We start from the raw sequence: 16,553 nt of genomic DNA on the forward strand, positions 1-16,553 counted from the left end.
ATAAAAAATAGCCAATAGCTGCATATTAATTCTGAATGTGCATCTTTGAAGAATTTTAGGGTTTGGGGTACTGGGATCCCAGTGCCCCTGAATTCTGTGGAAGTATCACCTTTTGGTTTGGTTTGCTTTTTGGAACCTGGTAAAAGAAGATTAGAATTGCATGTGTAGTGACCCATCCTCTCTTTCAGTTGCGTATCCAAGTTTCTCATCCAACAACATGCAGAGCTTTATTATGGTAAAACTTAGTGGTCAAGTGTGTTTATTTCAAACAATAGCAAAACTTCTCTAAAAGACCTGTTAGGTTTCTTTTGATCCCAATAATTACTGAATAGGGAGACAGGGCATTATGCAGCTGAGGATGTACCTGTTCATTTCTTACAAGGGAAACACATTTATGACAAATGTATTTGCTGGTTTTTACATACAACAGAGAAAATACTCAGATTTTACTGCAGTGAAAATTTTTTGTAGCACTTTTAATTCAGTTGAAAAAAAGGAGAATGGTGTAAAGACAAACCCAAAAGACCCGTTACAGGACATCTCTATCTCCACGGTTGCTTGGTTTTGTTTGGTTGTTTTTTTTAATGCTCCATAAAAGACTATTTCTAGCTGTACTTCTGCTGTGGTTGAGGTATCAACTGAAAGGGGCGTATATGTTAGAGTGATTACAAAACATTGTGAAACTGGTAGTAGCGATGAAGGTAATAGAAGCACTTAATTGCACTGTTATACTGCATTAAGCTATTCTATTAGTGTAATGAACTGAAAATCTGAAAAACAAATAGATTAAACAAGCATCTTTCAAATGAGATGTATATGTGAGCTTACTCTCTTTTGCCCACTTCTTCCTTCTCCTTTCTCTCCCCTGCCCTGCAGTCTTTAGATGACCTTTCAAATGTCCCTTCTGATGAGACAGTTCAACTCCATGCATACATCTCAGATACTGGTAAGTGAATCTGTTATGATGGTTGCTCTACTTGTTTTCCACCATTTATTATGAGTTTCTTAATATTGCAGTCCTTTTAATTCTAATCCTTTCATTTTTTAACCTCATAAAAAATTTGAATTCATATTTCCCATGAAGGTCTTGTAATGGAAATGGTTACAGAATTGGTGCTGTAAGTCATAGGCTATATAGTCATACATAAGATGTGATTAAATTTTTGTAATTTATGGTGTTATTTTTTCCTACCTCTGGAGAATCATTCATGAAACTTAATATTGAGTAGCATTTATTTTAACAATTATTTAAAGAAAAAATTTTAAGCCATCTTCTTTTTTTTTCTTCTAGTCACACAATTGTAAATCTTAGCTGTTTATTTTTCTTGCTATAATATTTTCCCCTATTTTTGGTGCTTTCTTATTGACCTTAATATAATGACTTCAGCATTTACAGTCGTGGCATTTTTGATGGTCTTTTCAAAAAATCTGCCTAGTAATAAATTATTATAGGAAAGTAAATAACAAAATGTTCTCAGATATTATTTGCAAATATTCTAGTTAGATGATATTGCACTGGGTAATTAAACTATGACTTGAATTTCAGATACTTTTTTGGTAGACTTTACTGTACAATAAACCTTTAAATCTGTGTATTTATATAGCAGGCATGTAAGTTGTGAGAAAGAAATCAATTACTTGACATCTTAATTAAACTCTTACTCCAACCTAGTGTGAGTGCATAGTACAATTTAAGTCACATAATCTGTATCTTGGGGTTCAGTGCTCAGCATTCTTCTTCTGGAGGGTAGATGGCAAAGAAAAGATGCTCAGTGGGCACTGAGCACCTTGCTAGTGAGTACTTCTTACAGTGGCTGCCCTTGTCCTAGAGATGCTCCCTGTCTGCTTACACCTAAGTATTTTACTTGAGAAGTCAAGGCTGAAAGCACAGCAGAGGTTGGAGCTGATGGTTTGTCAGCGAAAGTGTATCTTCTGGAGTGTGTGTGTGCATTGAAAAATTCACAGAACTGGATTAAAAAGTGCTTTCATCTAGCCACTGGAAACTTGTAGTTACTGTGTATTGGCTTCTCTACTTAAAGATACAGCGTGTTACCAGTTTAAACAGAGCACAGTGTAAACAATATTGGTTCTAGGCTATTCTGTGGATTAAATGAAAATTTTTGAAACAAACTCTATGCTGGGAGAACTCTGTGATGGAGTACACAACTCTGGTGGAGGACAGTGGGGTGGATTGAAAATTGCTGAAAGACAGAGCCCAGAGGGTTGTGATCAGTGACACAGAGTCTAGTTGGAGGCCCCTAACAAGTGGTGTTCCTAGGCGGTCAGTCCTGATTCCAGTCCTGGTCAATATATTCATCAATAACTTTGAAGGGACACTGTACCCTCAGCCCTCAAGTTTGCTGACAATACAAAACTGTGAGGAGTGGCTGAAACACCAGAAGGCTGTGGTGCCATCCAGTGAGATCTGGACAGGCTGAAGAGTTGGGCAGAGAGTAAGCTAATGAAATTCAACAAGGGCAAGTGTAGGGTCCAGCACCTAGGGAGGAATAATTCCCTGCACCAATGCAAGTTAGGGGCTGACCTGTTGGAAAGCAGCCCTGTGGAAAAAGACTTGGGAGTCCTGGTGGACAACAGGTTAACGATGAGCCAGCAATGTGCCCTCATTGCTGAGAAAGCCAGTGGCATCCTGAGGTGTATCAAGAAAAGTGTAGCCAGCAAATTGAGGGAGGTCATCTTCTCCCTCTCTGCACTGGTGAAGCCTCATCTGGAATATTGTGTCCAGTTCTGGGCTTCTGAGGTCAAGAAGAACAGGGAGCTACTTGAGAGGTTACAAAAAAGGGCTCTGAAGATGATTAGGGGACCAGAACATCTCTTATGAAGAGAGGCTGAGGGACTTGGGACTTTTTAGCCTAGAGAAGATCCCCTGACGGGGGATCTTAAACATACTTGAGGGGCGTGAGTGTCCAGAGGATGGGGTCAGTTCTTTTTCAGTGATGTCTGGTGACAGGACAAGAGGTAATGGGTACAAACTTGAATATAAGAAGTTCCACCTGAATGACAGGAGGAACTTCTTTACTGTGAGGCACTGGCACAGGCTGCCCAGTGAGGCTGTGGAGTCTCTGTCTCTGGAGACGTTCAGAACCTGCTTGGATGCTGTTCTGTGCAGCCTGCTCTAGGTGATTCTGTTCTGACAGCGGGGTTGGATAAGATGATCTTCAGAGGTCCTTTCCAACCCCTATCCTTCTGTGATTCTGTGAACAATGTCCAAGAAAACACATACTCATTGGAGGAAAAAAAAAAGGGTGTCTGCTTCTGTTTAAGATGGCAACCTGTGTCCTTTCTGTTTATAAACTGCCTTCTTCATAAAATGTGTGTGCACACATATGTACACACAGATAATACATTTTATATATATGAACACACAAACATGCAGAATACATACATGTATGTATATATAATCCCTCTTGACTTAAAGGAGGAGGGGTGGTACTTTTTTTTTGTCTTACGGTAATAAACTGCTGATGTTACTCGCAAAACCGAATGCTTCCAGCTTGCTACCACTCTTATATTTACAGATTCTTTTTTTTTTCATGGACAAACTTTTGCAATATGATTAGACCATTTTGTAGACTGGAATTTCTTCTGGTTTCACAGTTGTCTTTCACCCCTATCTTGAGTTCTGTTGGTTAGAATTTTTTTTTAAGGATTTAGTCACTATTCTTATAAGTTGAAACCTTTTCTTTTTGTTTTGCATGTCAGTGAAACTTGACTAACTTTAAGGCTGCTTGAGCCTTCTGTTTAAGTTTACATAACTTTCTAGAGGGTATCGCTTATGCAGTGTTTTGGATAAAGGGATGGCTTATTCTTCTGCTTGCATGTCCATTTTTGTGTCTCAAGTCTGTCATTCCAGACATTTCTTCACTTCACGTTTGTGTCCTTTCGTCTTCCTTCCTTTCTGTTTGTTCCTTTTTTTATTTTTTTTTAAACTACTAGTCTATGCTGACTGTGACCCATATGCTGTGGCAGGAGTGTGTAACGACCACGGCAAGACGTACGCGCTGTACGCGATCACAGTCCATCGTCGAAATCCAAACAGCGAAGAGACGTGGAAAACATATCGACGCTACAGTGACTTCCATGACTTTCACATGAGGATCACTGAGCAGGTAACTAGGCTTACAAAAATCTTCTAAGGTTTCTTTTGAAAGGTGCTTTTTTGGTGTGATGGTATGGCATGAATGTTGGCTTTCTCAGAGTGACTCAAGGTGGGGAGTTACAGCACTACATTATTTTCCATGGAAATGTACTTTTTTACCATTTGTATCATGCCTTATTTGTACTAAGCAGTTTACATGTGCATATTTAAATACCTGACAATTATATAATTGCTTTAACAAAAGGAAATGGAACTTAGAAACCTTTCCCCTACACACACCCTCCCGTTGCTTAATTTTACTTTGAAATGAAAGTTCCACTGGTCTTGAATAGTGATGTATTTACTGTTATATTTGTCACAGAGATTAAGAAATAAAAACTGAGTTAGGAATTTAGGTTTTAAGTGAAATGCTAAGGATCAATAGGATCTCTAAAGGGACAGCAGCTGTTGGCAGTTCAGTGTACTGCTAGACAATCTGCCTTTTATTGCTGTACTTGTATTCTCAGACTCTTATCCTTCCTGAAAAGAAAGAAATTTTAAAAAAAGAAAACACACTTGTAATTCACCAGCTGGTGCAAAGTAGAACCTGCTGACACAAGTGTTAAAAATTCAGTGCTTTTAAAAGAGGGGTGTGGAATGCTTTTTAAACCAAGTCTTTGGAGAAGTCAGATTTGACTGAATAACCTTTGAACTAGTCAGAAGTGTTGAATTACATCACTTTACTGTTATTGAGAGGCACAGAGAACAAATTTTGTACAGGTAGGTTAGCATTGTAAAGTCACAACAGTAGTAAAAATGGAAAAGACTCTAGTAAAAAAGTAAACATTGAATACCTGTATTAATTATAAACAAAGTCTGACTTTCATTTGAATTTCTGATTTACCTTAGTGTGCCACCAATAAATTTGAAATAGCAATTTTTGTACTTGTGTTCAAATTGTGTGGGTTTTCTTCTTTGTGGGTTTTGGGGTTTGTTTTTTGGAGTGAGTGTGGTTTTTTGGGGAACTTTCTTCCTTAAAGTACTGAGTAGATTCACACTGATTTCTTTAGTCAGTAATGTAATAAATATTATTTGAAGTGGAAAGCTGTATTTAAAATAGAGACTGTTCTTTGCTTAGATTGCTTCTGTTTAGGTACAAGTATCCAAATAAAAAAGATGACCATTTCTGTTCAGTTATTTTCCCACATGATCCATTTGTAAGGGTATGGGATTTATAAAGTTGGGAAGACTAGTTGGTGCTTCCTACAGACTATAAATGTACGACCTTTGTACCCTTCCAAAGTTTAACGATGTCTTTGCAAAATGACACCTTGCAGGGACTGAATGCAATCAATCGCTTATTAAATCTGTCACTTTGTGGCCTTCCTAGAGAGAAAAGGATACAACCCTTTTCTGGGGTGTTTCTTAAAGCCCAGCTATACTATACCTTTCTCTCTTTACTGCTTGAAGAATATTATCTGTTATTTACAGGAAGTCTAGATTCTATATGTGGTTAGTCCTGTGACTCTTCAAGTTTTATTTTTGTCACTTATTTTTGTGCATTGTGGAAAATATGTTCAAACAAGTGTTAAGGCCTCTTGTTTCCCTGCTGCTTCCCTGGAATACCCATGCTTTCTGTAGAATGGGAACAGCAGAAGGCATGTCAACCAGTGCCAATCACTGTCTGGCCTGGAGAAAAGGCACAGGTGATAGCATATCAAGCATGGTATGATAACATGTGTAAACTGGGTGCTGCCATCCACTCCAGGGAAAACAGCTTAACCATTTCTTCAGAGGGTTTGACCAGGAGAGGAAAGGGAAGATGTTTTAGAGTGATTTGCAAGTTCTTTTGAGGTAGTCTCATACTCCTACTAACTTCTGCTCAAATAATAATGATAAAACTTGAGCCTAAACCTTTTGTGTACTATGTTAGTCTTAATTTCAAAAGTATGACATGTGGGATCAGAAATTAAGTATCACCTTTGACAGTCTCCTGATGCTTTTCATGCATTTGTTCTTGATGTTCTATCTTTCCTTTTGGCTTCTCCAAGGAATCTTGAGTTCCGTGCTTGATGCAGAAATTATTTGTTGGGTGTGAAATGGTAGATACTAGGTAAATATAATGACCCCTGTAACTTCTGAGCTTATATGATTGATTTGGAAATCTTTTGAAAACAGAACAAAAAAATGTGTTCCTCTTCTTTTCTAGTTTGAAAACCTTGCAAATATACTGAAGCTTCCTGGCAAAAAAACATTTAATAATATGGATAGAGAATTTTTGGAAAAGAGGAAAAAAGATTTAAATGCATATTTGCAGGTGAGCTGATGCGTGTTTTAATTGAGTTCTTGGTTGGTTTTTTTTCTGAGGAAGAAAACTTGGTAGCATGTTTTTTTTTCTAAAAAAAAAAAAGGCTACGTTGTAGGTGATATACAACTCTAATAAAACCTTTGTATTATTTAATAAGTTTGCCTTTTCTTTCCTGTTTTGGTTTATTCTCAGCCAGCTCTGTCACTGCTCCTATGAGCTGGTGAGATTCCAGCTGTGTTGGTTTTGAGCTCTATGCCATTATCTTTCTTCTGACACGTGTCTCTGTGGTTACTTTCTCTTGTGGTGTTGCATTTGGATTGGTGTGGCACCCAGTCTGGTGGTGTAGCAAACCAGACAGCTTCTCCTTTCAGATAAGGCCTCTATCAGCCTGTATTTAGCACTAAAATATGTTCACCAACTCAGTGGACGTGTTAACAAATAATAAAGGTGGATAAAATGTTGTGAAATCGTATTCTTCATTTTAGAGTGCCAATACTTTTTCCTTTGTGTGAGGTGTGCCCCATCTGTAGTAGCAATATTTTTTTCAGTCACAGCTATTTATCTTTTTTATTGGAGTTATAGAAGTTTGAGTGGTCATGAAGGTGTGTACTTCATCAGATGCTGCAATTGACATACTACTTAAAAATGTGGGAAGTGCCAAGAAGCATGTTGTTTACATCTTGAGAATAGTGGAATAAAATTGGAATGAAATTTATAGAATGAATGAGAAAATAAATTACAAGATTTAATGTCTTTTATTGTGCATGATACACTTACTAAACTGGATGCTATGACCTTTTTCATTTTTTATTAAAAAGCACCTTTAAAATTTATTTTCCTCAGCTCTTGTTAAATCCTGAAATGATGAAAGCTTCTCCAGCTTTAGCCCATTACGTATATGACTTCCTGGAGAATAAAGCCTACAGCAAAGGGAAGGGGGATTTTGCACGAAAGGTAAGAAGCTTTTGCACTGTCCTGGGAACTTCAGAGCATCCATTAGTACAACGATTGCATTAAACTGAGATGTTGAACTGATATTAAACAGCTATACAGCACGTTCAATGCAACTTCTGAGTGTTGTTAATGCTTTGTGAGTGACAAAGGATCTGAGGACGTACAGAACCAAAAATTTTTACAAGTTAATATATTTGATAAAGAAATAAAATTTTCAAATCAGACACAGCATGTTGCACCAAGACTATTTTAAAAGTGTGTTTGGTGCAGGTTTCTGTCAGACATCTGTGATTGATTTTTTTTTTTTGTAGTCTCATTCCTTCTAATTTCTTTTTTTCAGTTCTTTACTCTGTATTTGCTGCTGTTGTCGTGCTCTCCACTCTTCGGCCCAAAAGATGAAATGCACTTCCCTTTAAAGGCAGCTGTTATGTATTTAGCTGTTGTAACTGTTCAAAGTAATTGGTCAAATTCAAAGCTCTAAGCTATGCATCCTTTGTGTTAAGCCACCAGAACTGTCTTCAGACAAGTGATTCTTTGTTCAGTTTGTGTGGGCATCTGCTTTGCAAATATACCTGTTTCTAAACTTCTGGTGATTTGGATATAAAAAAGCATCTGCAACTGTATTGTCTCTTCAAGTTGTTGTTCTACCTATATTCCTTAAATATTTAACAGGGGAACAGTTAAATATTTATCAAGGCTTATATAATGACTGAAGATGATTTGATTTCCAGCTTATCAGGTTTTTCATAACCTTAAAGGCGACTTCATAAACTTAAAGGCATCAGTCTAGTATTTTTGCCTCTGCTTGAACTGAATTTAAACTTCAAGAAAAATTAGAGCAGTTTCTATGGAACACTTTATGGTTTTAATTTTACTTGCCATGATAGTAAAGCATATTACTTCAGTGCAGTTTGAGAGACATGTTTCAAATGTGAGGAGTTGAAAGCAGAAGTGAAACATATTAAAGTAGGAAGCTTGGAAGGGAGAAATGGCACTGAATGGAGAAGAAAAGCAAAATAATTTCAAGCTAAGAAAAGTTGAGGATTGGTAAATGGAAATGACTCAGGAAAAAGGTCTGTTGAAAGATGTGAATAGCTACAGTAGGGCTGTAAAGAATCAGAAATATAAATGAAAGTGAAGCTAAAACTTTATTCTGCTGTCTGTACAATTTGAGTTGTTCTTTATATTATTGTTCTCTGGAACAGTGTGATACTTCTCATAGTGTATTAATATACTGGTGTCCTGATAGATTATACAATTGTGGTTAAACATCTTCCCCTTCAGATGGACACATTTGTAAACCCACTGCGTAACTCTATGAGAAATGTATCAAATGCAGTCAAGTCTCTCCCTGACAGCCTGGCAGAGGGAATGACTAAAATGTCAGACAACATGGGTAAAATGTCAGAGAGATTGGGACAAGACATAAAGCAATCATTTTTCAAGGTAAGAAAATATTTGGTAGTTAACACATACTAGTAAATGAATAGGAGATTAGCTATCAACTCACTTAAACTTATGTTGTAAACTATAATGAAGAGTCAAGTCATTTGACAGGAGAGCAATCTGTTTTCTATGTATGCGGTTTTAATAAGGTTCAGCAGTCATTGTACTGCAGATGTGGAGTGATCTTTGCATCTACAGGCTGTTACAGCAATCCTTCTTCATTTAAACCTGTGCAGCCACTTTACAAGAATGAGAGTCACTGGTTTTCTTAAATTCCTTATAACCATTCTCAGAAAGCTAGCTTGCTGCATCTGCTGCTTTCATCGAAAAAGAGAGTCTTGAAACTTACAATAAGGAGATAGATGGCCTCTTTTCAGCTTATTCCTTGCAGAATTCTGGTTTTAATTAAATTTTCTTCCTGTCTTTCCTGCTATCTTTACTTGTCTTCTATATTCCTAAAAAATATTGCCTTCGAAGTGGGGAATGGTAGCATGGCATGCGAAGTCAAATGAAAGTGATAATCTTCCTTAACATGATCTTGCTTTCTTTTCTCTTACCCTCCTCTTTTTGTGTGTAGCTGTAAAGTCTGTGTTCAGAGATTGTTCCTTTGTTCTATTTGGTATCATTAAACAGTTATATGTGGCAGATGTAGAACAGCAACCAAGATGAGTTAACCCTTAACCTATGAAAGGGAATAATAAATTGGGCAGGTGAGGTGTTTGGCGGGGGGGTGGGGAGGTGCTTTTTTTTTGTTTAGGTGGGGTGGGTTTTCCACTACTTGTGAGATAACAGGGAAGTTACCAGTAATTTTGTGACTAACAGTGTATCTGCATACTCAATGGGAAGTTTGTGACTAGGCAGGACTTTAAATCAAGAGGAAATACTGAAAGACTTATCAGTCCATGTGAATATCTAGGTGTTGTTCAGTTGAAGTCACTTGAAAAACTGTATGTGGATTGTCTTAAAGGTGATGGTAACTATAGGAGAATACCTATTGGTTTGATTTGTCAGCAGATGAAAAGACTGCTGTATTTATCTGCAGGAGTATGCCACTGACTTTTGACAAAATGTTCAATTTTTATTGTCATAATCAATTTTATTATGAATTTTGATCTGATTTATTGCTATTCTAAAGTATTTTTCTCCTCATAAACAATAACCTTTTTCACTGTAGGTGCCTCCTTTGATCCAGAAAACCTATTCGGATCCTGATCACTGCCGTGTTGCAGCACCAATTGATGACAACGTGAGTCTGACATTGTACTTTCAAAGTTGGCTCCCCTAAAAATAAATGAATGAGTTAATCTGTATTAAACTGTGTATGTATTGTTTTCTGATATTATACCAGGGGGTTACTACTTAGCTATTTTTAGAAAGAAACTTATATGCTTCTCTTTAAAATTAAGATCTTTATTAGTATGAAAATTGTTGTCACAACAGTGCAGTAACTTAAGAGTGTATCCACTACTGCTTCTGTGTTCTGTTTTTTCCCTTCTAATTTTTGTCTGTTCAGAGTTAGTATAGTACCAGACTGCTAGCATCATTTCAGTTGACATTTTATGGATTCTGATTTCTGATGTGACTTCTTAAGGAGCGTTTGTTTAATGGGTCAGAAGTAGTGTTTGCTATGTTGTAGAAAAAAAACACTTCCATTTCCTAAATAATAAACTTACAGTATGTGGATATCTAAAATGTATAAAGTAGTAGTATTAGTAACATGAAAGTGAAGTTTAAGCCCTTGATGTTGTCATAAGCTACGGTATTTTGCTATTGTTTCAGTTCAAACATGATCATACATGTGAAAACAAATGGGAAAAAAACCCCTTTTATCTCTAAGTAGGACAGAAAGGCCATAAGATTACCAGCGATTATATGCCATTTGCTATGGTCATAAATCTGCACCTGTTCTGCCCTTCACATTTTGGGTTTTTTGGTCACATCAAAGCATTCCAGTTTGTCTTCCTGTGCATGACTGCTATGATGGCTTGGTAGATGTAGTTTTGCTCAAATAAGAGACATGAGTTCTTCTGCATTTTCTCTTTTCCCATTATTTTTCATTCCCGTTATGTGTCTGTAAATTCACGGTCACAGTTGTGTATCAATACTCATGATGCTTCTGTTCCCCAAAGGCAAAACAAAATAGTATCATTCCAGTATACAAACAGCTTCTCTGCAAATATTTCATTGGTCTTCTATAAAATGAATAGAGGCTGCAATTCTTGATAGCTTCTATGTTAACATACCAAGTGTTTATGAAAGACACATTCCAAATGTTTTAAAAGAACCTTTCAACTGCCTACTGCTCTTTTAAAATGCATTGTTCACAACTTAGTCACTAAATCAGATCAAAAATAGGCCAGTTTAAATAGAATTTTATGTGGAGAAACAGTACTGTGAGGCATGGATTTATCGAATCTTCATCTGGATTATGAGTCTCCTGTCTGTGTTCCAGTTGTATATAAAGATGTACTTGTGTAGTCCACCGAAAAAAAAGTCTGCATAGCTGAGAGATCTTTCTGCTTCTCTGTGTAGGATTAAATACACACTATTAGTCTTCAGGTAGAGCTGTATCAGATGGCAAATATGCAAATTTCTGAATGTTATGCTTAGAATGTAAAGATTCCAATGGGAAAAAAAAAGGCAAACCAGAGAAAGTGCATTCAGTCTTTCAATAACCTTTCTGAGAATATAGTAAGATTTTCAATTTTACTTTGCTATTCTATGAAGTTTTAATAATAAATGCAAATTTTAAAATTTTTTGACTGATACTTAACAATATGTTTTGGTATATAAGCAGGCCATGAGAAACTGCTGTTGTTTTTGTAAGAGGAACATTAGTAGCAACTAAGATGAAAATCTAATACTTTAATACTACAGAGTTTATTAAACACTATCTCAAATTAATATTTGAAAAAATTTTGACTGTTATCTACAAGTGTATGCCATCAATCTTCAGAACTTTTTCATAGCTACTGAATCCTCTGGTTTAGGTTTTCCATTCAGTGTGGTTTTTCCAAGCCGGTCTGGGTAACATCATCTATTAAATGATGAAATTGATGATGCTTCTTTAAATCTACAAGCATAAAAGCACATAATAGCAATTCATGTTAGAACGGTATCTAAACAAAATGCAGTTCATTGCAATGAAGTGTCATTGTTCTTAGCAGGTTCTGAATTTGGTGCAGTGCATCCCTAAAAAGGATTGCAGAGAAAAGCTCCTTCCAGAGTTCTAGGTAGTTGGAAGCTGAGCTACAAAAAAAAGAGTTCAGGGACAAGCTCTCTAGGACACGTTAACTTTATTCAACTTCGGTGAAATAACTGTTCCTTTTGTCCTATTTTTAAAGTTCAATGGATTTAAGACCAGTGTATCTTTAATTTTCAATCTTTGCTATTATTGATGTTACAGAAAACGCAGGGAAGATTACAGTAAAATATGAAGAAAAGTGTTTCTCATTGTTCTGCATATACTGTGAGGTGGCTACTAGAATTGTACCGTGCTGGAACTGAGGAGTTTACTGATTGTTCTACTTCTCGCTTGATCAGGTGGATGACAATATTCCACTGAGAGTGATGCTCCTCCTTATGGATGAAGTCTTTGATCTAAAGGAAAGAAATCAGTGGTTAAGAAGAAATATAAAAAACCTGCTTCAGCAACTTATTAGAGCAACTTATGGTGACACAATTAACAGGTAATACTTTTCTTATATAGAGGAATTGTGTGAGTGAGACTATGTAGACTCTATCTATAAATTTTTTTTGGTGTTACTAAACTATTATGGTTTGGATCTGCATGCATTCCTTCTTAAAGAGGATCAATAAACCAAGTACAAATGTGTTATAAAATGGAAATGGATACATAAAAACACCAATTCCAGTAACTCTGACATGCCAGAAACCTTCCCAAGGAGCTTTTGCATATCAACAAGAGTTCACGTTTCTGTAGATGTAACTTCAGTACTGGTGGTGTCTGTGCTTTTTGCTGGTAATTCCATTGATTACTTTTCGCACTATTTCTGTTTATATTTCTTTGATGCAACAAATGATGCACTGGCACTGTCAAATTCTATGAAGGGTACTCAGTTGCTATGTGAAGTTTTTGCTCTCACACTTTAAAAGATGGAGGGTAGAACAGGAAAGGACTGTTACGGGGTCAGTTTTGACCCCTCCGTATTCTCCATAGTTTACATATGCCCCTTTTCTTGCAAATGTAAAGCAAATTAGGAGGGCTGCATGAGTAATTTTTTTTTTCCTCAGCTTAGAAATCTACTGTTTTCAGGCTTTCACTTGTAATATTTTGTTTCTGAAATGTAAATTAAAAATATAGAACAAAAAGATTCTAGAACCAGGATTGGCACTAAATTGCACTTTGGATTAGTGCCATGAACCAAAAAACTGAATTTCTGGAAGGTGAGACATAGTTTCCTATTAGTTTTTCAGAATGTTCCTCCACTCTATCATTGCTTTTTACCCTTCACAAGTATATTTTTGACGTTATTTCTTTATTGCTGTTAAACATATAGATATGTATATACCACATATGTATGTACCACGGTTATTGTTGTGGTACCAATAGTGATGCAGCCATGTAATACTAATAGCAGCTCTACTGGCATTTGTCAAGTAATTCCTTGTAGCTGGTGACAACTACCTTGACACCTATGTCTCCAAAAGCATGCTGCCTTGTTGAAGAACGCTGAATACTTTTTCCTGTTTTCAGATTGTAGTCTTAACTGGCTGAGCTTGTGCATGGGCTGCTGCTTTTTTACTGCAGCAGTGTGGGCAGAATTATTTTGTTTCTGCATTTGAAGCTATTCCAGATGCTGACACTTCCTCCAGTTCAGCAGTCATACCTTGTCCTAGCAGATTCCTGGGGTTTATTCTGCAGCAAAATTGTGTTTTCTTGTTCCTTAGAAAATTAAATTTAAATTATGTTTAGGAAAATAATCCTGGGATTATGGTGATACACGCACGTGTATCACGTCTGTAAGCATACTAGACTGGGATATTGGGAGGTGTGTGTGTATGTTGATGAATGAAAGTAAAAGTTTATGATCAGTCTGTATCTCCTGTGACAGATTACGAAGTAACTGTATTATGTAAGTATGGTAATTTGAGATTTTTAAATGAGTTCTTTGCTTACAGAAGCAAAAGTTGAACAGCGCTCCATGAAGAGGAGTGCTCCATAAGCAGAGCATTTATCTAATGCTGACTGGGGATGCAACATCAGTTTTCCAGTCTGCTTAGTCATTGAACGTTTACTCAAAAAGGAAATGGCTTTGACTTCAGGAGTAATCAGTGATCTTAGATGTTTACTGTGAGAATCAGCACTTGCCTCCCCAGTTTTATAGAACCTACTTATGGAGTTAGAGAAAGCTGAAACTATACTTTGGTTACTCTCCAGTGGTCTTTAAAATGCTATACTCATTTGTTCTGTGTTTTAAAAATTAAAGGAGAGACTTGTTGCTTTGATTTTAGAAAAATAGTTGATCATGTTGATTGGATGACATCTCCTGAGCAAGTAGCAGATGCCGTGAAACGCTTCAGGTATGTCTTATTGTCGATGCTAAAGATGAAGTACTTGCCAATCAGTGTCTGATATCTGTGTATCCTTCCCTTTCATTTGTGAGGAAATTATTACTGTACAGTATTGCAGTTGGGGCATACACTGCTCATTACACGTCTTTTAATGAGAGAAGGTGATTGTCACATGAAGAAAATATTCTCTCTTCTTCCTTAAAAAGTTCTTTGCTAGCCAGTCCAGAAGAGCTAGAGTACTTGAGAGTATACTTGAGAATTTCGTTGTATCACTGGATAAAGTGTCATGTATACCTTGATGAAGGTATGTGTGTGCCTTGCCTTAAAAGGTAAATGGTTATATCTGAAAAAACTCCAAGTGGGCAGATACAACAGAACTAAGTCTGTGTTTGAAAGTATCAAAGGCTCTGTCATTCCATTTCCTAGAAGTCTTAATGCCTTCTGCTGTGTTGTTGCAGAAGAGGCACCCCAACCCCCACCACCCTCTGCCTTTTTTTTTTTTTTAATGGGATAAAAGAGATAAAGCAGGGTAGCATACTAGCAAAAGGGTCATGCTTTGCACATAGTTTGTTAGTCTGTTATTCTTTAATAAAACTAGCTAAGAATGTGAGCTTCTCACTCAGAAGGAGATTGTATCATTCACTGAGACAAAACACCTTTTTAGCCGGAGGCATATCTTTTGTATCAGGCTTTGTACTACACTGCAGCTACTTCATCTCAACTTCAGATTCTTAATAGTTTAACTACTATCAGAATTCTAATGAAGCAATTAATAGATCAAAGTTGAGCCTCTCAGTGGCAGTAGAGACTGGTAAAAGCAAGTCTTAGGTGTATGTTACAACTATGTAGTACTCAAATGTTTTTCTTAATATTTTCTTTCATCTGATTCTTGTACTAAAAATTTAATATAGCACCTACTAATAGGTTGCATTGTACTTCTTGCTTTTTACTACTTTTTTGCCTTTTCATTGCCCTTTTCTAATATTTGAAGTGTGCACTAGGTTATGTGCAAATTACTTTCTCGTATTTATTTTATGAGAGCTTTGAGAGATTACAAAGTGCCTTTCACTTGATACAATTTTAATGTATTGTGACAGATTTGCTTTTGTTACAGAGATGCTTTTTGGCCCAACGGCATTTTAGCAGAGACTGTTCCACGGAGGGACAAAGCTATTAGGATGAGAACAAGAGTGGCAGGGAAGACCAAATTACTGGAGGTAATGCCAGGTGAGTCTGGGATTGTAGCCTAGTAAATCTTACCATACACTGTTACTGGAATTAATGTCAGTATTCTTGTTGAAACATTGAAAAGAAATGGTGATGTATGAACTGTATTTAAATGAAAAAGCTTTTAATTATTAAAGCACTGAATATTTTCACGTGTACTGTGACTTTGCAATTGTAATCCTTTGAGAACCAACCTGGTATTTATTTTCACTAGAAGATTGAAGTTCAGGGAATGGAATATCTATATTCCAGTACATCATTATTTCATGTAAAAATAGCATGGTTTCACATATATAGTGTGAAAGTAAATAATTCTCAGAAATCCTTTCAGTTGTAAGAAAAATTTTACCTTAGTCATATTGTGTAAAATAAGAGGTGCTGTTACTTCAAATTCCAAGCGATGTCATTGGAAAGATTTCATATTGAGTTTGTTAAATTTGTTTCTTTGCAGATGAACTGAAGCACATCATAGGTGCTGAGACAACACGGAAAGGCATTCTTCGGGTCTTTGAAATGTTCCAGCACACTCAGCTGAATAAGAGAATGGTGTATGTGTTTCTGGAGAGATTCCTAGAAACCTTATTTCCACAAAATAAGTTCCACGAGCTCTTCAACAAACTGCATTCACGGTCAAAGCAGATGCAGAGGTATAAGCAGAGACTACATTCTACTCAAGCGCCTTCCTTGCAGAAAAGGTGACACTTCAAACCTGTTAAGCTGGTGTACGTTTGTCCAGGACTAATTCCTTGGACAGATTCTCTGGGGCTTCAAACTCACATGCTGTTATTTCTGCACCAGTCTTCTAGTGTCACATATTAGATTATTAATGCATCTGTAAGACCTGTGGATCTTCTCATCTTCACTTGTAATTCAACCACTACCAGAAGGGTTTGTGTGTCTTAAATGATTTGGTGCGTCTTCATGCAACATTGAGAAGAATACTGGCCCAATATCTAAGAATGCTGATTCCTTCCGTTCCCGAGTCGA

At 36.6% G+C, this 16,553-nt stretch overlaps 1 protein-coding gene across 2 annotated transcripts in view; it reads left to right on the forward strand.

Moving 5' to 3' along the window:
* Positions 1 to 16,265, forward strand: part of SNX13 (sorting nexin 13) — a gene marked incomplete at its 3' end in the record, with an annotated part of 43,525 nt that extends 27,260 nt beyond the window's left edge. Inside the window, exons 16-25 of one of the 2 annotated variants that reach the window (XM_084280158.1) lie at positions 877 to 946; positions 3,955 to 4,127; positions 6,306 to 6,413; positions 7,248 to 7,358; positions 8,643 to 8,804; positions 9,979 to 10,050; positions 12,348 to 12,493; positions 14,280 to 14,348; positions 15,454 to 15,566; positions 16,018 to 16,265. In XM_084280158.1, coding sequence (XP_084136284.1) covers positions 877 to 946; positions 3,955 to 4,127; positions 6,306 to 6,413; positions 7,248 to 7,358; positions 8,643 to 8,804; positions 9,979 to 10,050; positions 12,348 to 12,493; positions 14,280 to 14,348; positions 15,454 to 15,566; positions 16,018 to 16,265 — 1,272 coding nt within the window. The remainder of the gene's footprint in view (positions 1 to 876; positions 947 to 3,954; positions 4,128 to 6,305; positions 6,414 to 7,247; positions 7,359 to 8,642; positions 8,805 to 9,978; positions 10,051 to 12,347; positions 12,494 to 14,279; positions 14,349 to 15,453; positions 15,567 to 16,017) is intronic. The other variant, XM_084280159.1, reaches the window with a different exon arrangement.
* Between the last annotated feature and the right edge of the window lie 288 nt (positions 16,266 to 16,553).

This window comes from Gallinula chloropus (assembly GCF_964237585.1).
Source record: "Gallinula chloropus genome assembly, chromosome: 2".
In the NCBI taxonomy this organism is placed as follows: Eukaryota; Metazoa; Chordata; class Aves; order Gruiformes; family Rallidae; genus Gallinula; species Gallinula chloropus.